Below are 24,562 nucleotides of genomic sequence, written 5' to 3'. Positions count from 1 at the left end.
AGGTAGAGTAAAACTAGCTGCCTCATTTGTAATGGGATTATGTGAAATGTACATCAAATTCCCAGTCAACCCTGATAATGATATATAAAATGAGCAGCAAACAAACAGTCACGGCCAGTCCTGGGACCCTCAGTGGACCTGCTACTGTGACAACCTCCCTGTCACCACAAACCCCTGCTGGTCCCTGTCCCCATCCCTGTTCCTGCATCGCCTCAGACTGCACCACAAACCCCTGCCTGTCCCCGTACCCATCCCTGTTACTGCATCGCCTCAGACTGCACCACAAACCCCTGCCTGTCCCCGTACCCATCCCTGTTCCTGCATCGCCTCAGACTGCACCACAAACCCCTGCCTGTCCACGTACCCATCCCTGTTCCTGCATCGCCTCAGACTGCACCACAAACCCCTGCTGGTCCCTGTCCCCATCCCTGTTCCTGCATCGCCTCAGACTGCACCACAAACCCCTGCCTGTCCCCGTACCCATCCCTGTTCCTACATCGCCTCAGACTGCACCACAAACCCCTGCCTGTCCCCGTACCCATCCCTGTTCCTGCATCGCCTCAGACTGCACCACAAACCCCTGCCTGTCCCCGTACCCATCCCTGTTCCTGCATCGCCTCAGACTGCACCACAAACCCCTGCCTGTCCCCGTACCCATCCCTTTTCCTGCATCGCCTCAGACTGCACCACAAACCTCTCCCTGTCCCTGTCCCTGTCCCGGTCCCCATTCCCATTCCTCTCCCTGCATCACCTCAAACAGCACCACAAACCTCTCCCTGTCCCTGTCCCGGTCCCAGTTCCTATCTCTCTCCCTGCATCGCCTCAGACAGCACCACAAACCTGTCCCTGTCCCTGTCCCTGCATCGCCTCAGACAGCACCACAAATCTCTCCCAGTCCCTGTCCCTGCATCTCCTCAGACAGCACCACAAACCTTTCCCAGTCCCTGTCCCTGCATCGCCTCAGACAGCAACACAAACCTCTCCCTGTCCCTGTACCTGCATCGCCTCAGACAGCACCACAAACCTCTCCCTGTCCCTGTACCTGCATTGCCTCAGACAGCACCACAAACCTCTCCCTGTCCCTGTACCTGCATTGCCTCAGACAGCACCAAAAACCTCTCACTGTCCCTGTCCCCATCCCGGTCCCTGTCCCTGCATTGCATCAGACAGCACCAGAATCCTCTCCCTCTCCCTGTCCCTGCCTTGGTCCCTGCATCATCTCAGACAGCACCACAACTTTCTCCCTGTCCCTGCATCGCCTCAGACAGCACCACAATCCTCTCCCTCTCCCTGTCCCTGTCTCGGTCCTTGTATCATATCAGACAGCACCACAATCCTCTCCCTCTCCATCTCCCTATCTCGGTCCCTGCATCGTCTCAGACAGCACCACAATCCTCTCCCTGTCCCTGTCTCGGTCCCTGCATCGCCTCAGACAGCAACACTAACTTTAGCCCAGCTGCACTCTGGTATTCTGGCTGTTTCTCATATATCTGTGTCTATGTTTCTCATGTATCTGTGTCTATGAAATGGGCTTATTTTAACAAACACATCGGATGTACGTTACATGAATATGTATAGAGAATGTTTTCCCTAGTCAGAATCATATAATGAAAATAATGTCATGTTCTAAAGCACCAAGTAGAATTTTGTTTTCAACTCCAGTTCTGAACATTTCACGGATGTATAGAGACGGGGAGGATGTTGAATTGTTGTTCAAGTGGAGAACTGACCTTCTGGGGAAATTGTTATTGTCAAAGAACTATATAAAGGACAGACCTGCTACACCTTCTTTCCTGCTCTAGACTAAAAGCATCAATAGATAAGTCTGTTGACAGTCTGTCTGCCCAGAGATATTTCATCTGTGGATCTTTTAGTGTGTATTGACCTTGTAATCAAATCAAATTGTATTGGTCGCGTACACATATTATGTTCTCGCAGGTGTAGCGAAATGCTTATGTTCCTATCTCCAAAAGTGCAGTAATATGTAAGAATGATACAAGCAAATCCACAAAATAAAAATGTATTAATAAATATAGAAATATTAGAACAAGCAGTGTCAGAGTGCGGAATATAAACATACACTGAGTGTACAAAACATTAGGAACACCTTCCTAACATTGAGTTGCACCCCCTTTTGCCCTCAAAACAGCCTCAATTCGTCGGGGCATGGACTCTACAAGGTGTTCGATAGTGTTCCACGGGGATGCTGGCCCATGTTGACTCCAATGCTTCCCACAGTTGTGCACTATTGATGAAACTATTGAGCGTGAAAAACCCAGCAGCATTGCAGTTCTTGACACAGTCAAACCAGTGTGCCTGGCACATACTACCATACTCCATTCAAAGGCCCTTAAATTCCCTCTCTGAATGGTACACATACACAATCCAAGTCCCAAATGTCTCAAGGCTTAGCAATCCTTCTTTTACCTGTCTCCTCCCCTTCATCTAAACTGATTGAAGTGGATTTAATAAGTGACATCAATAAGGGATCATACTCACCTGGATTCACCCGGTCAGTCTATGTCAATGTTTTGTACACTCAGTGTATATGTCCTGTATATGATGGTGTGTATAGACATTATGGACAGTATATGAAAAGAAAAGGTGTGTACAGTAGTAGTTATATAGGATGAGCCTTGACTAGAATGCAGTATACATATGAAGTGGGTTAAACACATTGTAAACATGGTTAAAGTGACCAGTGTTCATTGACTATGTACATAGGGCAGCAGTCTGTAAGGTGCAGGGTAGAGTACCGAGTGGTAGTGACAGTGACTAATGTTCAGGGCAGAGGACTGGTTGGAGGCCGGCTAGAAGCGTTTTTTCAGTCTCTTGGTCCCAGCTTTGATGCACTTGTGCTGTCTCCGCCTTCTAGATGGTAGCGGGGTGAAAAGGCCGTTGCTTGAGCCAAGCCAAATTGATTCAGCCTCCTGTTTATTCTGTATACTGGAGTATTTGTAAATAGCCACAGTGTGCAGTCACCGTGTGCAATGTTTTAGGAGATAAAGCACATCGCTTTCTTACTGCACCTGTCACATTATTTTACATTATGAAGCTTACTTAGTTCTCCAGCACAGTTCAGCCAGTCATATGTTTGTTTGTAAATAGCACAATAGGAGAAAGCGGTAGTAGGTGAGTCCAGCTGTGTATTGACAGGGGTCACATTTTATATTGAAAGTCAACTGTGTTTTTTTTTACTTCAATAGAGTGATCAGGGGTGTGCAACTATAGTTTTCCTTCACAGAAAATACATTTGTGTAACACATTTGGCATAATACAGCTTCATTTTCATCAGATGACAACAGAAGTGCAACACTATTTGGCTGGCAGCCACACAACTAAATGAGCTTACAATGAAAAAGCAAAAACAATGCATGTCCATCATAGTTCTAATGTTTAGGCCTATCCAAGCACACCATGACAGTCATGAAGCTGGAGACTGAAAAGATTTGGCATGGGTCCACAGATCCTCAAACGGTTCTACAGCTGCACCATCGAGAGCAGACCTCTGCCTACAGAGGGTAGTGTGAACAACCCAGTACATCACTGGGGCCAAGCTTCCTGCCATCCAGGACCTCTATACCGGGTGGTGTCAGAAGAAGGCCCTAAAAATTGTCAAAGGCTCCAGCCACCCTAGTCATAGACTGTTCTCTCTGCTATCGCATGGCAAGCGGGTACCGGAGCGCAAAGTCTAGGTCCAAGAAAGAGGCTTCTAAACAGCTTATACCCCCAAGCTATAAGACTCCTGAACATCTAGTCAAATGGCTACCCAGACTATTTGTATTGCCCCCCCCTCTCCCCTCTCTACACCACTGCCACTCTCTGTTGTCATGTAAGCATAGTCACTTTAATTAACTCTACCTGCACATACATACTACCTCAACTAACTGGTGCCTCCTCACATTGACTCTGTACCTGCACCCCCCTGTATATATTGTTATTTTTTACTGCTGCTCTTTAATTACTTGTTACTTTTATCTCTTATTCTTATCAGTTTTTTTTTTAACTGCACTGTTGGTTAGGGGCTCGTAAGTAAGCATTTCACTGTAAGGTCTACACCTGTTGTATTCGGCACATGTGACTAATACCATTGGATTTGATTTGATCATAGAAATAATGTAGCCAGCTACATTTTCTAATATTTTGCTTCAAGTTAATTTAGCATTTTACTGGAAAAATAGGCTGGCTACACTGAGGAAAGTACCAGAGAAAAGTAGCGACACATCATTTAGAGCGCTGTCTGCTGATAGAATGCCTGTTCGTGAATTCTCATCGGAGTTTAGAAGTACAACTGAAGCACAAAATTATTCTGATACCGAGCAGAAATTACAATAAAAAGCATTTTAGATCTGTGTATAGAAAACAAAGCAAGATATTTGTCACAAGTTTATATGTTTTTCCTGCGTGAATATGCATTAACACAACCCCTAGTTTAACTTGCTAAGTAAGTGGCTGAATTCACAAGTTGATGGGGCATCACATAATGATAGCTTTCTGCCATGTTTGAGAAGTCAAAGCCCTTTGGATGAGTTATTTGTACAGCTGCTACTTCTATCTTTATTTCCTTGTGTTTTTTCTACTCTCTGTTCTTGGCCCATCAGTCTGCTCCTACCCCTCTTCTCCAAGCAGAGCAGGCAGGCCCATTGCCCGAGCCACTTCAGACTCCACACTGGAGAGCCAGTACAGCATGCATCAAAACTTTGTTCATTTACACAATGTCTCTCGTTCACATTCGCTTGTAAAGGTCCAACTCCCCAAACATGACATTCAGTAGCTCCTACCTATATATGTATAACTTTATGATCTGGATTGCCTGTTGATGCAATTAGTTTATTATCGTTTGCACTACTTCCAGCTTCCATGAAAATGCACTATTACTTGTGCTAATTTTGTTAGCATTCTGGTGACACCCAATGGGCTTTTGGTGCCCCCTTGTGTACTAAACCGGTAATGCTGTAAATCCCGGGGTGAGAGAATGATGGTGTGACAATATGAACATCTGGATACCGCTCAACCCTACTGTGCCCCTGCCTGTTTTCTGTGTTTCTCTGTCTTCTATCTGTCAGGCATTATATAGTCGGCATTTCTCTCTCTCTCGCTCTCTCTCCCGCCTTCCCTTCCCTTCCTCCTTCCTTCCCTCCCTGTCTCCAGCAATACGATAACACCAGGAGCTCCAAAAACAAACCATCTGAGTTAGCATGATAGTGGAAATATGTCTTATTGATCACAAGAGGAGATACATTTCCACAAAGGCGGCTGACGGTTTACAAACAGAGACTGTGACGTCCTATGATGTAATTATGGTAACCAACAATCAAGTGAGTCATTGCCTTTCAATGAATCATTGTGCATATTGAGTTTGCTAATTTGTAAATCATTACAAACACATTCCCCATAATCAACTTAATCTAATAGCCGACAGACATTTGAAATGAAATGCAACACTAACAGAAGTGTGTCTTAAATGAAGTCTATATTAAACCATTATTCAACACATAATAAAACAGCTATGTTTCACTAGCGACATGGAGGCTGTATAATATAATAGTATCGTTACATAGTAATGAACAATCACAGTTCATCTCGGTCTGTTGGACATGGATGGGGCTGACAACATCAGTGTTGTAACTTGAGGAATCTTCATGTGAGAGGAGTAATCTGCCTGAGGCTAATGGATTATAGATTTAATTTATTTTCAGCGTAAAGCCGTCTGACATGGTGGGCCACGGACGAAAATGTCATCCCCTATTAATTGACCATTGGTGCTGATGTTCAATGGTGCATGTGCACCAGCATTAAAGAGCTGTTTGACTGAGTTCATGGAACTGTGCCCTTGCCTTTCTGCCATTTGTATGTCTCTGTGTGTGTCTCTCTATATTTCTCTCACTCTCTCTCTTTTTCGCTCTCTGTATCCTTCCCTTCTCCTCAAGTCTCTCTCTTGCTCTCCTTCTCATCTTCTCTCTCATTCGCTCTCCCACTCTCTGTATCTCTCCCTCCTCCTCAACAGTCTCTCTCTTTCTCTCTTGTTTCTCTCCTTCAATCTCTTTTCCTTCCTACCACTCTTTATATCTCCCCTTGCACGGTGTCTCTCTCTTCTTCTCCCCTCTCTCTTCCTCTAGACTAGAAACAGCCGTGTGGATTGGCAGAGAGCTAAATTGCTCTGCGTGAGCTTGGTCACGGCTCAGCTCTCCTTGAGATAATCAAATGACAATTAATGGGAAAGCTGTGTGCACTCGCTCATTTGCTCACTCACTCGTTCACTTGTAGAGCAGCATAGAACAGCATGAAACAGAGGAAAAAGAAGGCTGTAGGAAGGGGAGCAACTCTCACAAAACTTTGGGGGGAAAGTAATATGGTGTCTATATACTTGAGTAATCCAACAGAAAAATCTAAATGCCAGTGTAGATCTGTGAATTGGCTTTTAGGATATATTACAGTAATATTAAACTTTTTTTCAACAGTGGGGTATTTCTTATGGTGTACATGAGCAAAATTCTATTAGACTTTAGATAAACTACCCATATAAGACTAACTGTGTAAGTTATTCAGGAAGAGTAACTGTGTAAGTTATTCAGGAAGAGTAACTGTGTAAGTTATTCAGGTAGAGTAACTGTGTAGGTTATTCAGGAAGAGTAACTGTGTAAGTTATTCAGGAAGAGTAACTGTGTAAGTTATTCAGGTAGAGTAACTGTGTAGGTTATTCAGGAAGAGTAACTGTGTAAGTTAGTCAGGAAGAGTAACTGTGTAAGTTAGTCAGGAAGAGTAACTGTGTAAGTTATTCAGGAAGAGTAACTGTGTAAGTTATGCAGGAAGAGTAACTGTGAAAGTTATTCAGGAAGAGTAACTGTGTAAGTTAGTCAGGAAGAGTAACTGTGTAAGTTATGCAGGAAGAGTAACTGTGTAGGTTATTCAGGAAGAGTAACTGTAAGTTATTCAGGAAGAGTAACTGTGTAAGTTATGCAGGAAGAGTAACTGTGAAAGTTATTCAGGAAGAGTAACTGTGTAAGTTAGTCAGGAAGAGTAACTGTGTAAGTTATGCAGGAAGAGTAACTGTGTAGGTTATTCAGGAAGAGTAACTGTGTAAGTTATTCAGGAAGAGTAACTGTGTAAGTTATGCAGGAAGAGTAACTGTGTAGGTTATTCAGGAAGAGTAACTGTGTAAGTCAGTCAGGAAGAGTAACTGTGTAAGTTATTCAGGAAGAGTAACTGTGTAAGTTATGCAGGAAGAGTAACTGTGAAAGTTATTCAGGAAGAGTAACTGTGTAAGTTATGCAGGAAGAGTAACTGTGTAAAATACATGTAAAAAAGCACCTCTCTGAAACAAGCAGATAAATCCCTGACATTGCATGTTGGTAATCTATGTGTGTGTACGGTAGTAGATATGAGGGAGAGGAAAAAGTCAAACAAAAGCCATTAGAGAGATAAAGATATAGGAAGAGGGTTCGGCTGCTGTTGACAACAAATCACTAAGTAGGACAGTGATATTCATACCATAGATATAAAATAAAGTACAGTAAACTGAAAAGTATGATACAGTACATCAGCTCAAATGTGTGTGTGTTTATGCTTGTGTGCCTGTATGAATGTGTGTGTACTGTATTTGCTTCAATCTGTAGATAGAGGACTCCTGCTATCTCCAGGAGTTATAATTAGACTTTTTGTCTTAATATGTTGCTGTCTTTTTGATAGCTAAGGCCATCTACTTTAATTCAGGATCGGTGGGTCCCCCACTGGACGGTTGAGCTAACGTAGGTTAAGGTGATTAGCATGAGGTTGTAAGTAACAAGAACATTTCCCAGGACATAGACATATCTGATATTGGCAGAAAGATTAAAATATTGTTCATCTAACTGCACTGTCCGATTTACAGTAGCTATTACAGTGAAAGAATACCATGCTATTGTTTGAGGAGAGTGCACAGTTATGAACTTGATACAACATTTTGATAAGAAATACAATGGTTCATTGGATCAGTCTAAAACTTTGTACATACACGTCTGCCATCTAGGGGCCAAAATCGAAATTGCACCTGGGCTGGAATAATACATTATGGCCTTTCCCTTGCACTTCAAAGATGATGGTAGAAAATATATGTTTATTTTTCTTTTTCTTTGTATTTTCTTTTAGACCAGATCTAATGTGTTATATTCTCCTACATTTATTTCACATTTTCACAAAATTCAAAGTGTTTCCTTTCAAATGATATCAAGAATATGTGTATCATTGCTTCAATGTCTGAGCTACATGCAGTTAGATTTGGGCATGTCATTTCATCGCGGGTGGCACAGGGGCTACTCATTTCTTCTAGGTGGAGATTTTCTATTTTCTCCCTCACTCACCTGTCCATCTCCTAATTTGAATTCCATGCTGTCACTGTCACTTGTCATCTCAAGCTTAACATTGTTGTCATCTATTGCCCACCAGGTGCCCTTAGAGAGCTCCTCAATGAGCTTGACATCTTGATAAGTTCATTTCCTGATGGTGGATCACCACTCAGTCCACTGGGCGACTTCAAGCTCCCGACGTCTGCCTTCGATTCATTTCTTTCAACCTCTTTCTTTCCCCTCCTTTCCTCTTTTGACCTCCCCTCCCAAAATAATATTAATAATTAATTTGTTGGGTCAAATAATATTGCTGGTGGTCCTGATTTGGCCCGTAGGCCACCGGTTGGGGAAACCTTCTCTACTTTCTCTTCTTCTATCCTATCATCTCTCCCTTCTGCTAAATCCTTCTCCCTCCTGTCTCCTGATTCTGCCTCTATGACCCTACTCTCCTCGCTTTACACATCCTATGACTCTCACCGTCTCCTTTCCTCCCTGCCAGCTCGGCCCTCCCCTCCTGCTCCGTGGCTGAATGACTCACTGCGAGCTTACAGAACAGGGCTGCGGGCATCTGATCAAAAAAGGAGGAAAACTAAACTTCCGGAGGACTTATTATCCTTTCACTCCATCCTCTCTACCTTCTCTTCCCCTGTATCCGCTGCTAAAGCCACTTTCTATCACTCTCAATTTCAAGCTTCTGCCTCTACCTCTAGGAAATTATTTTCAACCTTCTCCTCCCACCTTTATCCTCCACCCCCTCCCCCTCCCTCTCTGCGAACGACTTTGTCAACCACTTTGAAAAAAGGGTGAAGACATTCAGTCTATTTAGTACACTTGTCCCACTCACACAAAACTACCCTAAACCTTGACCTCTTTCTCCAGATTATATCCTGCCTGCTCAACCCCTTTTCCTCCTCCCTTCTCCAGACACTCTCTGGAGACCTTCTCCCATTCCTCACTTCCCTCAAACTCTTTCCTTACCACTGGCTGTGTCACCTTTGACTTCAATATGGCCAGAGTCGCTCCCCTTCTCTGGAAACAAACACTCGATCCCTCTGACGTCAAAAACTACAGTCCGGTATCCCTTATTTATTTTCTTTCCAAAACACTTGAGCGTGCTATCTCTGACCAACTCTCTCGCTAGCTCTCTCAAACTATTTTCTTGACACGAACCAGGCTTCACGACGGGTCACTCACACTGCTCTTCTCTGTGTCATAGAGGCTCTCCACACTGCCAAAGCTGACTCTCTCTCCTCTCTTCTAATCCTCCTAGATCCATCCGCTGCCTTTGAGATGATGAACCATCATATCCTCCTCTCCACCCTCTCAGGGCTGGGATTTTCAGGCTTTGCGCACTCTTGGATTGCATGCGACCTGGCAGGCCGCTCCTACCAAGTGACGCGGAGAGGACCTGTGTCTGCACAATGTGCTCTCACTACTGGTGTCCCCCAGGGCTCAGTTCTACTATATCCGTAGAGTACGACCCTACATCACACAGGTAGTGGCGTAGGTCCTAATCAAGGCACTTGTCATCTCCCATCAGGACTATTGCAACTTGCCGTTGACTGGGCTCCCCGCTTGTGCCATCAAACCCCTGCAACTTATCCAGAACACAGCAGCCTGCCTGGTGTTCAACATTCCCAAGTTCTCCCATGTACCCCCCTACTAACACTGCCATTGCTGATAGCTACTTTATTGAGGAAAAATGTACTTACTATGACTGATACAGTATATGGGGTTGCCCTACCTAGCTATCTTAAGATGAATGAACTGTAAATTGCTAAATGACGTGTGTGTTTGTTTGCAAACAGTATCAGGGTCATAAAACCTCACTGTGTTGGATAGAAGCTATCTACTACTAGCAACAGAAAAGGTGACCTTTTAATGAACCCAAAAACACTTTTGTCAATATATAATTTAGGATAGCCAGAGGGCTACAGGCCTATGCTACCAACACTGACTTCTTAGCCCTACTGTGTTATAATCCAAGCAAGGATGACAAGGGGGAAAAGTCTGACATAAAACCGCTATGAAAGAAAATGACCTTGGGCATTTTGTGAATTGAGAGTGACTCAAAAGAAATCAGAAAGAAATTATAACAAATTAATACTTAATTGCAGTCTACCGTCTGATGCACATTACTAATGTATTTCTGTTCTTAGTCAATAAAGTTGTACAATGAAATTGAAACCTCATAATCATTATCTTGGTGGAAGAAACAGTTGTTTTTGGAATTGGAGTTCAGTGTTGGTATATCTGTTTGATTTTCCTATTAGACTCCAGGCTACCGTTTTACTGTTTCAATCAATCCAATTAATTTAGCTAACGGCAAAAGCTAATCAAATATGACATGAAAATGTGATCTTTATTGTTATTTCCCACAGCATCGTAATGAACGCAATAAAGTAGTAATGAAATAGCAAACTCTGTTATTTGAAATCATGTTTGTCCTACTGATTCTGTATCAGCATGACACCTGAAAATCTCTATTAAAATGTAATGTCAGTACCAGTAATACACAGACATGACAATATACAGGAACTGCATTTAGTTGACATAAACGCCTGCCCGCACACCCACCTGCAAGTACATACACAGACACACACACACATATGCACACACACGCACACACACATCACTGAACCTTGTGGGGGAATAATCAGAATTAGTTGGGTAACATAGATAAGATGTTTTATTTTCATTATATGCTTGTGAGTTACTTCTCATCAGAATGTCTATTTTTGGATAAAAATGTTGGCCGGTTGCAGTTATCTGTTCTCTGTCATTGGGTAAGTTACTTGGGCTGCAGAGAGGGGAGGGGTCAAGATTGTCTTCATATGTAAACATATCTTTTAAACCAATTATCTCTTGGCTCCACAATGTCTGTGTGCCAGTCACTGTGTCTCTGTGATCTTGTCAAGGAGGGGTGTATTTGATATATGCCTGTTGATAGGTTTTGTTTTATGGTCCTGAGAGCGAGATAAGAACATAGTTTAGGAGACAAAGCTGAATGATAATTTATAGCCAATGCTGTCTGGCTATGTGTGTCTTTGCTATAAAGGATCTCAGTTGCAATGTGTAAGGACTCTCAGAGAATTCATCGATAGACACTGAATTGATCTGAGAGTCACAGGGTTGTGATGGAGCTCATATAAATAAAGATGGACTTTATGATAACTCTGACTTGTGTGTGGTTTGCTCTCATGATTAGGTAAATACAGGAAATTTCCACTACAACCTGCACAATGAAACGAGGACACTACTGCACCTGGTGATGGCTGGCCTTTGCTAGCTCCTGATTGGCTGACTCCACGTTGGATGTGGTGGTCTGAATGTAGTCCTCAATGCTATCTGAAGAGACATGAAAGCATGGTAAACATAATGATTATACTTTATAGCAACATAGATATATTATATAGCAACACAGTACAACATGTCCCCCAGTTTAGGACCTTTTCTTACCAGGTTGAAGCACACCGGGTACTCTTTCATTCTATAGCTTCTATGGCTTCGACCGGGAGTCCCATGAGGCGGTGTACAATTGGCCCAGCATCGTCCGGGTTAGGGGAGGGTTTGGCTGGCCGGGATGTCTTGTACCATCGCGGTCTAGTGACTCCTTATGGCGGACCGTGTGCGTGCACGCTGACTTCGGTTGCCAGTTGTACGGTGTCTGACACATTGGTGTGGCTGGCTTCCGGGTTAAACGAGCAGTGTGTCAAGAAGCTCTGCGGCTTGGCAGGGTTGTGTTGACTCCCATTTCAAGATTAGGTTCTGAAAAGAATTGACTCCTAAGATTCAGTATTTTTGGAATGGAGGAGATTAGTTGCCGTACTTCCGAGAACACTTGCATCTTTAAAAAAGAAAAACATTTAAAAAAATTGTTTTATTTCACTTTTTTCTCCCCAATTACGTGGTATCCAATTGTTAGTAGTTACAGTCTTGTCTCATTACTGCAACTCCCGTACGGACTTGGGAGAGGCGAAGGTCGAGAGCCATGCGTCCTCCGAAACACAACCCAATGCACATTTAACCCGGAAGCCAGCCATACCAATGTGTCGGAGGAAACACCGTACACCTGGCGACCTGGTCAGTGTGCACTGCTCCCGGCCCGCCACAGGAGTCGCTAGTGCGCAATGAGACAATGATATCCCTGCCGGCCAACCCCTCCCTAACCCGGACGACGTTGGGCCAATTGTGCGCAGCCCCATGGGCCTCCTGGTCGTAGCCGGACCCGTAGCTGGGCTCGAACCCAGAATCTCTTGTGGCACAGCTAGCACTGCGATGCAGTGCCTAAGACCCCTGGGCCACCCGGGAGGGCCCACACTTGCATCTTTAATAGTGAGCTAGCGAGGGATGGAGAGAGAGGGGAGGGACACAGTATAGGTTGGTCGGCCATCAGGCAGACAGAGTCAGAACCGTGCACTAGGCCTATCTATCGGCAATCAAAAGCTGTATCTCACAACGGAATGCTGTATCTCACAATATCTTGGCTTGCAAGAATGAATAGGATAAGATATTGAGATGAGCGAGATACAACACTTGGCTCTCACACAGTCACACACGGCATCTACGCATGTGCACGGGTTCACTTCACACTGTTCACAGCGTGGTTGCAAGTGGACCAAAACAGCAGAGAAGTTGAGCCTCGCAATTCAACACTTAGTTGTTATGGAAATTGACCCACTATGCTGTTTACTTTCTGCATCTATACGGTTAGTGATATTTCTTCATGTTAAGGATCCCAATTTCGTTTAAATGTTCACACCCCTACACCATAGCATACAGTATTTGTGTTGTGGTGCCATTATGTGAGCAATGTGAAAAAATATTCCACATCCTCTTTAACATGTACAGTTACACTTCTATTTAATTTCCTAGAGAGGCTCAATGTGGGGTATTTTCTGCTCATTTCCTGTCTCTCCATTCGCTGGTCCTTGTGTCTTTGGCCTGTGTCGACTGAGCTGTGTGTGTGTGCGTGCGTGCGTGCATGCTGTTTTCTGTGTGATTGTGCTTGTATGACACATTCACACTTTGAATGGGTGAACTGGGTACACACCGTTCCTTTGCACACACATTGGTAGCCTTGAAAGGTTTGATCTTACTCAGAAAGTGCATCACCTGCTGTTGTAAACACATACAGTGACAGAGGGAGGAAGGTGGAAGTGGAGGGAAAGAGAGAGAGAAAGAAAATGTTCTATTTGATAAGCCCTCATAATATCTCATCGCTCCGATTGAGCTGCTCGTATGATGTCACGATCAACTTCCTTGAGTGCACTCTCCATGGTCGTAAAGCTTCGAAATCTTAGAATAACGCACAACTGTGTTTATGGATAGACCAACTCAGCTGGATTTCTCTCCTTATTTACATAATCACTTGCACAAGATCATTAATAAACTGGAAAAGGATGCACACATATTCTCTGTCACCACACTGTAAATAGCGTCACGTTTGATCGAAGATGTAGCATATTGAGTTTTGATGGTGCACAACATTCTAATTGAATATCTATGTTTAATTACTTCCTCATTGGCTGTCACCACAGTGACGGCTTGAGAATAAACTGAGAACGGAGCTTTCAAAAGTCATCCTCCGTCATACATTTCATGACGATGTCAACCAATTATTAGTATTTGAATAATCCAAATGACTTGTCTTATTTCAATGCACACCATAGTAACTATAGTTACTGTAGCCAGTGAGAACTAATTCAAACCTAAATCCAATTATTTTCCCTATTATAAACAAATGTTTGGTTCACTGCCCATCAATGCAGTGCCCAACCTCAAGCATGCAGGACACAAATTCACCTCTCTCTCTCTCTCTATGAGTAAGGAGGAGGTCAGCAGGATGACTCACTTCTGAGGGGAGTGAAAAGAATAGAGCCAAAATGTCCAATAGCAGGGGATGGAGTTGAGAGAGCAGCAAACTGGACAACCATGACCGCTGGCGTGAAGCTTGTTGGCAGTGCAAGATATTATTGGGTTCTGTATGGCTGACTGTGAATAGATATGAGTGTATGTGTGTGTGTGTGTGTGTGTGTGTGAGAGAGAGAGAGAGAGAGAGAGAGATAGAGAGAGAGTCACCATGGCCATTATAGCTTGTGTACATCTCTTTGCATGTCAATCACATCAAATGAGTTTGGAGGAAATTAAATATTGATGCATTTCACATGTACTCTATCAATCAATATGTGAACATTGGACACGCAGATACAGATGATGATTCTTAATCTGATCACCCTGTTGCAAGTGTAATGCATTGGAGGTTTAAAAAGGCTTCTGAAGTTTGTAATTTCCACATGGAAATTTCATCGTTGATTTTCCTTTAAGGAAAAAAAAAATCCATCAATTATAATAACCATAATAATTCACATTTCCTCTTGCTATAGGGTTATTTTCCTGCTGTAGCAAACTGGCTCAAATTAATATCCCACATCTGTAGTACATGGCTTGATTATTTGCACAAAGAATCATAACCCAGATAATATGCTAACACAAAGAGCCAATTGAGCCACCTTGGAGACAAGAAAACACACACAAATGTATCACTCCATCTCCCGCACACACACACACACACACACACACACACACACACACACACACACACACACACACACACACACACACACACACACACACACACACACACACACACACACACAAATGTATCACTCCATCTCCCGCACACACACACACACACACACACACACACACACACACACACACACACACCTCCGTAAGCCTTTTCTTCCCTCACACCATGCTCCACTAATTATGTCTTTGATATGCAAGACATTTCTAGGTAGAAAAACATCACATCAACAGGGAAAAGCATGTCAAACATGTTTACAACTCATTTTCGACAACACCACATTCTCAATGTATTGGGTATTATAAGGACATGTAAGTAAATGTCACTGAATCAAGACATAATAACCTTTTATCTGAAAACCACTGTATTCCTCTGGTTCCTCCCAAATACCACAAGATTGAACACAGGCTGTACTATAACCACAATGAGACTAACACAATACTTAGACAGTAAAATAGATGAGTGCACCATTTTACCTTTGAATGACCCAAGTTCACTCTCTATCTCTCTCTCTGTCTCTCTCTCTGTATCTCTCTGTCTCTTTTGTTGCTGTTGATTCCATCAGTTCTGGCACAGCGTGACCTGTGTTTTTGTTGAGTGTGTCACCCCACGGAAGCAGAGGCTTTGTCACAGAGAAGCTACTTTCAACTCCACACCCTCTAAAAAGCACTAATCCAAACTTCCTGGGTTTGCTGATTTCTCAATTTACCCCTCTACCGCTCCCCCGCTGCTCCCCTGGACACCTCCACATGCCTCAGCCCCCTTTCCCCCCTAAAGCCCCATCAGCTTATTCAGACCCAGCTTTTATTATACACATAAAAATAAAAACCTCACCATGTGCACAGCAGCTACAGAAAAGCAAAACTGGCAATTTACCTGATTCTATTTCAAGGTTGAATGGGAGAGAGAAACATTATGTCTGTGGTCCATAATGGATGTGAAAAAGACTACAGCAGTAGAGCAGTACAGCTCTCAGGTACTTGGACATAGCACCTTCACTCTGTACACTGGTGAGCTGAACACCCTCTCACAGGTACCACCTCCATCATCTCTTAAAGCCATCATGTCCATCCTTACACACTCGAGCACCTTCCCACCACATCAATGTTCCACTTCCCTCTGTATCCACAGACTCAATGTATCCACAGTCTCAATGTATCCACAGTCTCAATGTATCCACAGTCTCAGTGTATCCACAGTCTCAATGTATCCACAGTCTCAGTGTATCCACAGTCTCAATGTATCCACAGTCTCAGTGTATCCACAGTCTCAATGTATCCACAGTCTCATAGTATCCACATTCTTAATGTATTCACAGTCATAATGTATCCACAGTCTCAATGTATCCACAGTCTCAAAGTATCCAGACTCAATGTATCTAGACTCTCAGTGTATCCACAGTCTCAGTGTATCCACAGTCTCAATGTATCCACAGTCTCAGTGTATCCACAGTCTCAATGTATCCACAGTCTCATAGTATCCACATTCTTAATGTATTCACAGTCAAAATGTATCCACAGTCTCAATGTATCCACAGTCTCAAAGTATCCAGACTCAATGTATCTAGACTCTCAGTGTATCCACAGTCTCAATGTATCCACAGTCTCAATGTAACCAGTCTCAATTTATCTAGACTCTCAATGTATCCACAGTCTCAATGTATCCATAGTCTCAATGTATCCACAGTCTCAATATATCCATGATGTATACCCTCATAATCATACTAAAATATATCCTCCCTATATCCTCACATGAAGGACGACTACAGAAATTGAAGAGACATAAATCTAATGAGATTCTAATGGCATTTTACTAGTGTATTCAATTTCATCAACAATTGACATTTAACTTCTTAGAACTCACCACTATTTATTTCCCCTTATTTTCCCTGTGCTCTGCATGTGAGAGAAATGAGAAGGGACACTGAATTTGAAAAGAGAGATTTCCTCCTGCGTGTTCACCTCAGAAAACCCTCTCTCTAAAGGCCAAACAACAAACAAGTCTTATTTCTGTCCTAACGCACATAGTCAGCACCATCCAGAACTTATCTAGGAAACAAAAGTGCCATTTGTTTAAATATTCCCTTCCATAAGGCTGAACATTATTCACTCTAAATGTTAAGTACCCTAATTATGGATAGAATCTGGGATAAATGGTGTATTGCTCTCCAGTTCCTCTTTGTTTCTCGCTCGTTGCCTGTTGCCTGCTCTCTTGTAGCATTGCGTCTGTGAGAGTTGGAAACTTGGCACAAGTCTAAAGTATAATTCAAATCAAATTAAATTGTATTTGTCACATGCGCTGAATACAACTAGTGAAGACTTTACCGTGAAATGTTTACTTACGAGCCCTTTCCCAACATGCAGTTCAAAAGTAAGAACATTTGAAAATAGATCAAAAGAAAAGGTCACTGTACTCTAGATGGATTAAAACAGCCAGACTCAGGGCCACTCTACCACACAATGGACCAATTAGAATAGAAGAAGAATCCTTTTCCTTCGTTTATGAGATCTCAACCTCGGACACACATGCACACACACAAAAGGTACACACACATACCAGAGACACATGTACAGCAGAATTTGGTTTGCCACACACACTGATATGCACAAGTATGATCAGTCATGCTGCTTCCTTTATGCTTCCCTTGTTCCTCTTTCTCTCTCTTCCATCCAGTCTGCTGCAGCATCTGTACACACCTCCACTCTCCTGTCCTCCTTTCTCATGTTTTTCTCTTTCGGTGACTAGTGTTCCATATCATCCCCCCTATCTCCAGTTCATCTCTCTGCAGGGTGATGGTGGTGTTGTTGTATCTCTCTGTCTGTCTGTGCGTTGAACCACACTTTGCCTCTCTCTGCCAAGTCTAGATCAGCGCTGGGTTGCAGGACTTGTTTATCAATAACAGAAGACTGGGACATGCTGTCCTGTCCTCTAACCATTGTTGTTTTTGTAACCCACCTGTCTCTCAAGCAAACCTTTACTACGTGTTAAGGTTCAAAAGTTGGTTTGATGGGAGTCCTGAGGTGATTAATTAAGTCTGCCAGCTCATGACGAAAGAGATGCTGTAATGTTGGTCAAAGGGTTTACAAAGACACAGAGAGTAAAAGACAGACAATAGTAATAATGCAGAGTAATATGCAGCCATGGATGACTGCACACAGGAGCTCAGGCAATCCTAAATACACAAACACACACACACACGTGATGTCTCACCTATGGCATCTCCCTGCTCGTGCACCATACTGGCCAGATCTCGCAGGATTTGGCTGACATCCAACATGTCCCTCTGTAAAGGAAACAGACAACGAAGGGTTAAATAAATACATTCTACTCTAGAGGTCATGGGCCATCCACATTCCGGGGCTTTCTTCTTGTATAGTCCCGATGGATTCCCCAAAATAGACAGGGATATGTAAGTCAAAAAGTTAAACAATTTCAGGAAATATCTCGAAACTACTCTCTGAGAAGTCAACGGCTCAATTTCAGCCGTTTTTAAAAATCTAAATATCAAATCATTTCTGGGTAACAATAAGTACTGTCATTGTTTTCAATGAAAATGGTCAAAAAGAATCAAAAATAGCTTTGTAGCAAAAAGCATCTAGCATTGCCAGCATTGCCAGGCAGGCCAAAACTCCACAAATGCAAAATTAGCTGAAATTTCAAGCTGTCTTGTCAAACAGCTCTTACACTAAAAGGGTATTATCATCATTTTCACAATTTCACAGTATTATTCCAACATCATATTGTGGAAATATTTATAAAACACAGCTAATCTAGTTTTTGACTGCACTGCCCCTTTAAAATCCACCACGCTAAGCCCATTAAAAACTAAATGTACATTTGTGTTTCATATAAAACTATTTCAATGTGTATGGACACAGTAATTGATAGTGTTGTTCACTTCTGTTTTCGTTTCAGTCAGTGTGCAGTCTGGCCACTGCAGAGAGAGAGAGAGAATTACCACACTGGGTGACCTGCACTTTTTTCCCTCCTCACCAGTTTCCTGGCTTTGAATCGGTTCACTGTGTATCAGCTCAAAGCAATATGAAGGCGTATAAAACCTCTGTCTATCTCCCTCTCACAGGTCCCCCTTTCCTCCATTATAGCACCATGCAATCACAGCTGCGTTTGTATAGCCTCACCCACTGGGCCATCCATCACAGGTGTCTGATATTGCTGTGGAAACTGGCAGCAGCCATCCTGGCTCTTGGCAAACACCATCTGGTTGGATCCAAAATGGCCTCTGGCAAAACCTCATGACGCTAAAGACTTTCTTGCTGCTTTCGTTTGGGCAACCCTCTCCATCACACAGGAATAGAATAACAACACATTTATTTTACCTGGCAAAGCCGTTGCTGCCAATCTCAACTCAGTTCATTACAATGACAGAATGCTATGACAAAGTCATGAGTGAGAGTGTGAGCAGAAGAGAGAGAGAGAGAGAGAGAGAGAGAGAGAGAGAGAGAGAGAGAGAGAGAGAGAGAGAGAGAGACTAGCCTCACTAGCCTCAGCCCTCACCTAAACTTAAAAACAACTAACAAAACCTCATCCAGAGACATCACTATTTCACTGAGATTACGGTTGGTTTGGCGATGCTGATTGCTGTTGGAGACAGAGTGGTCGTTCCACCAATTCAGTGCCTTTTAAGAAGTGTAACTTTGTCCAAAAAATGTTTGATTTCACCTAATTTTAACATTCTGTCATAAAGAGCACATTTCCAACTTCATAAAAAAGGTAAAAGAGGTTTAAAAAAAAAATACTATAGTAAGTCCTGATTCAGTGCCAAATAAAGTAACAGGGTTGACCATAACAGGGTTGACGATTTAATTTTAAATCAGCCATGAATCCATGATAGGGAGAACGGAAGCTGGTTGTGTGCAACAAGGAGTGGCAATTTAATGCCAGTTTTACAAAAAAAAAGGTCCTGCCTGTCTAAAAAAAAGGTCATATCCTGCCTGTCTACTTCTAGCCTGCCTATTTGTTCAGATCCCTTCCACCCTGGGGGTAGAGTGGGAGTGGACAGGATTAGGGCCAGATGTGTGCCCTTTTCCATATTTTATAGGGTTATATTAAGCTCATGGCCACTCTTCCACCATTGGCCTCCCAGCGCCTGGTTCACTCGGTTTTAAACAGGAGGTCCTCAGTCTACCCACACACCCACACCCACACCCACACCCACACCCACACCCACACCCACCCCACCAACCATACATAATGTCCCACAGAGAGGGTTGACCCATGCTGGGATGGGGACAGGCTATGCTCCATATGCTCTGGGGCACTTCCTGTACACTTTGAATTAATTATCAACAGACAAAATAACAATGACCTCAAAAGACAACCAGAGTCCTTTGAAATACAAATGTTGGGAAAAGGTTTTAAGGTGTTAAGAACTGGAAATCTACTCTTACCCAAGTCTATTCATAGTTGTCCTACCTCGATCTGTTTCACCTGTCCTTGTGCTTGTCTCTACCCCCCTCCAGGTGTCACCCATCTTCCCAATTATCCCCTGTGTATTTATACCTGTGTTCTCTGTTTGTCTGTTGCCAGTTAATTTTGTTTTGTCAAGCCTACCAGCGGTTTTCCCTCTGTTCCGGTCTCGCTTTTGTTCCTGTTTTCTTGTTTTTCCCAGTTTGGAACTTTTCTACCCATCGTCCTGTACCTTTGTCCCACAACTCTGGGTTACCAACCTCTGCCTGACCTAATCCTGAGCCTGCCTGCAGCTCTGTACCTTTGTCCCACAACTCTGGGTTACCAACCTCTGCCTGACCTAATCCTGAGCCTGCCTGCAGCTCTGTACCTTTGTCCCACAACTCTGGGTTACCAACCTCTGCCTGACCTGATCCTGGACCTGCCTGCAGCCCTGTACCTTTGCCACACTGCTCTGGATTATCGACGCCCTGCCTGTCTTGACCTGTTGTTTGCCTGCCCCTGATGCTGTAATAAACATTTACTTCAACATAGTCTTCATTTGGGTCTTACCTGAAACGAGATAGTAGTCTTGCTAGCAATTCAGCTCCTCTTTCATAAATCATGGTGGTGAAGAAATGTCCCATGTCAGTTTGTCTATAGTATGCAGTGGCGTAAAAATACTTGCAAGTTCTACTTAAGTAGTTTTTGGGGGTGTATGTACTTTACTGTTTATATTTTAGAATACTTTTACTTCACTACAATACTAAAGAAAGAAAAAAACAAGAATATAAGCAATTTGAAATGATTTATACTTTTACTTTTGAAACTTAAGTATATTTAAAACCACATGCTTTTATACGCTTACTGAAGTATTTTACTGGGTGACTTTTACTTGAGTAATTTTTTCTCTTAAGGTATATTTACTTTTAGTCAAGTATGACAACTGGGTCATTTCTCCACCAATGAGAGTATGTCAAAGTCACGGGAGTCAGTAGTTTGACTCGTCATGTCAATACCACATACTGTATGTTATGGTGTTTCTGTGATGCAATAGACAGTCGACAAACAGAACTCTTGTAAGAGGCAGAGGGGCCTGTATTTGTTTCATGTGAAAGAAATGTCAGACAGATGCAGACATCAGTTCCATCTGACACAGAGGCCACCGTAACAACACCAGACACACAATTAAACTGCACGCTGAGATAAAGGAGACAAAAACAAGCGGCTGATTGACAGGTCCGCCGGTCGCCACCGCTGTTCCATTCCTCATGTTCCTGAGGTCTAACAAGAGTCTGGGTTGTGATGACACCGCCAGAAATTAGATCTGACGATTGGCTGATATGAGCATTGCCATGAGAGATTGCAGGTTGAGTTGATTCCAAAGCCTTAGAGGTGAAGACAAGACCAGTCGATTGGCTGATAGTACTTTAGTGCACACTAAGTAAGGAGGAAGTGGAAGAATAGGACTGTATTCTCCTCTGTAGAAAGCTGATGTACCCTGTGGGATCCATCCCAGTCATGGCTCAGATATAATATGTTACCAAATGTTAAAACGTGAGGATCAAGATCACAACGGAAAGGAAATTGTTTGCCCATTATGTTTTTGAACTTTTCATAGGACACTTTTTAGAGACTTTTTTTGAGCTGGTTTGAGAGGGCAGTCCTTGTAGTGCTGAGATGAGGGACATACGAAGCCATTGAGGAGACAACAAATGCATGGTCCCAAACAATGACTCCGTTTTCAAACAGGACCAGCAACACTCTAGAAGGACATGAATATGCTGGAATTGAAGTTTCTGTGAGAGTTAGAGTTGACCAGGTGTAGAGATCACCTCTGGTGTCTGCGGAGTGGAAGGAACTCAACTGTGGGTTAGTGAAGCAAATAATACCCTCCTCCTTCAGGTAAATGATAGCAGCACCAGAAATAGGACCTCATTGGGTATGCAGCTCAGCCACGACCAACGAACACAGCCACATGGCTCAAAGCACTGATGGGTGGCTGGCATGGGCACCGCCCCCCGAGGAGGAGGCTGGGAGATTCAGGGCTCGCTCCGTCACCCTCCAACAGGTGAGCCACCCACCTGTCCTTTGTGTACCTGCATACCTGTCAACCAGACTGGAACAGAGGGGAGGAGAGAGAGAATGAGAAGAGAGAGAGAGAGACAGAGACAGAGAGAGAGCGGAGAGAGAGAATGACGGAAGAGAAAGAGAGATAATCTGTTGAAATAGCTCTCTGAGAATTTTCTATAAAATCGATACTTTTTGTCTGAACATAGATGGGGTAGTGCTATGTATGTTGATTCTCAGGTGCAGACAGACACTGGTTGAAGAGATGGACCAAGTCATTACTGCCCTGCCATGTCTGTTCTCATCCTGGCACCTTGAGATGATGTTGTATTCACCCTGCACAGTCACATTACTCATCATCTGCTGTCAACACTCGTCATTTTCTCCTCTCTTCTTCCTGCTGCACGGTCACTAATTTTCTCATTTTGAAAGGACGGCTACTTCTCTTCTTTGAAAGCTCAGCGCCAGTCCATTTTCTGCTATGACTTTCAATCAGGCAGTCAATTTGAATAAAACGCAATAAACATGATTGATGTGTCACGCCCTGATCTGTTTCACCTGTCCTTGTGATTGTCTCACCCCCTCCAGGTGTCGCTTATTATCCCCACTGTATTTATCCCTGTGTTTCTTGTCTCTCTGTGCCAGTTTATTTTGCCAACTCAACCAGCATTTTTCCTAGCTCCTTTTTTCCAGTTTCTCTGTTTATTCCTAGCCCTCCTGGTTTTGACCCTTGCCTGTCCTGACGCCGAACCCGCCTGCCTGACCACTCTGCCTGTTCTAACCTCGAGCCTGCCTATCCCCTTGTACTGTTTGGACATGGACTTGTTCACTGAACCCCTGCCTGTCCTGACCTCGAGCCTGCCTATCGCCTGGTATTGTTTGGACTCTGACCTGGTTTATGAACTCTCGCCTGTCCCAGACCTGCCTTCTGCCTACCCCTTTTGTTATAATAAATATCGGAGCTCAATCATCTGCCTCGTGTCTGCATTTGGGTCTCGCCTTGTGCCTTTATATGATGGATCGTGGCCATTCTGCCTGTCATTATCAATAGTTGAAAAGGAATCTTCCGTAGACTAGATACAAAGGCAGTTTGCTGTAGCTGTAACATCACCATAACATGAAAGTACCTTGAAATCACCAACCCCTTATGACAAGGCATTACAACACTGAAGATCATGTAAATCCATTCTACAACCATCTAGATACCTGAAAGTGTGAACCAACAGACCTCTCTCTCTTTCCTCCACCCTCCCCTTCTCTCCATCCTTTTCTCTTTCTCTCTCTACCATTCTCCCTCCCTCCCTCCCTCCCTCCCTCCCTCCCTCCCTCCCTCCCTCCCTCCCTCCCTCCCTCCCTCCCTCCCTCCCTCCCTCCCTCCCTCCCTCCCTCCCTCCCTCCCTCCCTCCCTCCCTCTCTGATAAATGTGTTAAGCACTGATTGAAAATTCTCTCCATATCTAACCTCCCCAGCCCAAAGGCATCGGGCAACCGGACACGGTGTCACTGCCACAGCAGAAAAACTGTTAAGCAGATTTACGTGCACACTTACTAGTGAAAAGAAGAGGGAAAACGATGACATTTTCCCACATGCACTGTCTTTCAAGGGGCTGGAGCATGAGATGTGTCTTTTTTGCCCTTGCTGAAGAAACGGTTTAGAATGTAAAATCAAATGTTGCCTTTCCTTCAGCTGTCCAAAGACCTAAAACCCCAGAACACACACGAAAGAGATACACATCACATGAACCGAAAGGCAGCCAGAGGCATGGCCAGAATGACAATATTTAAGGGGGTTTATTTACATTTGAAGGTTTCCTGTTGCGGGAGTCCTGGTTGCTGAAGGTTTGTGTTGAGGTTGTGTTGTGATTTATATTGTGTATTTATTACATTCATATTGTGATTTATTTTGTTTGTGTGTCTCCATGATGAGGAGGATACTGTATGTCGTTGTGATTTCTTCCTCCACAATACGGTCAATTTTAGGGAGGTGTTTATTTCATATGCATAGCCTTTTATGGTGAGGTTACCCGTCCAAAATTGTAATCAGTAATGTAATTTATGGATTACCCAAACTCAGTAACGTAATCTGATTATTTTCTGTTACATTCGACAAAAATATCCATCAGACACATTTGGTGTGTCATCATAGTGGTGTCTGACTTGTGGTCAGACTCGCT

At 43.4% G+C, this 24,562-nt stretch overlaps 1 protein-coding gene across 1 annotated transcript in view; it reads right to left on the bottom strand.

Annotated features, from left to right (window-relative positions):
- Nucleotides 1–24,562, bottom strand: part of LOC109901158 (t-SNARE domain-containing protein 1-like) — a 123,170-nt gene that overhangs the window by 42,516 nt on the left and 56,092 nt on the right. The window contains exons 9-10 of the mRNA XM_031787529.1: nucleotides 18,124–18,196; nucleotides 11,590–11,672 (exon numbers count right to left, since the gene is read on the bottom strand). Coding sequence (XP_031643389.1) covers nucleotides 11,590–11,672; nucleotides 18,124–18,196 — 156 coding nt within the window. The remainder of the gene's footprint in view (nucleotides 1–11,589; nucleotides 11,673–18,123; nucleotides 18,197–24,562) is intronic.

This window comes from Oncorhynchus kisutch, linkage group LG2 (assembly GCF_002021735.2).
Source record: "Oncorhynchus kisutch isolate 150728-3 linkage group LG2, Okis_V2, whole genome shotgun sequence".
In the NCBI taxonomy this organism is placed as follows: domain Eukaryota; kingdom Metazoa; phylum Chordata; class Actinopteri; order Salmoniformes; family Salmonidae; genus Oncorhynchus; species Oncorhynchus kisutch.
The sequence above is the reverse complement of the archived record's forward strand: the minus strand, read 5'-3'. Positions and strand labels throughout refer to the sequence as shown.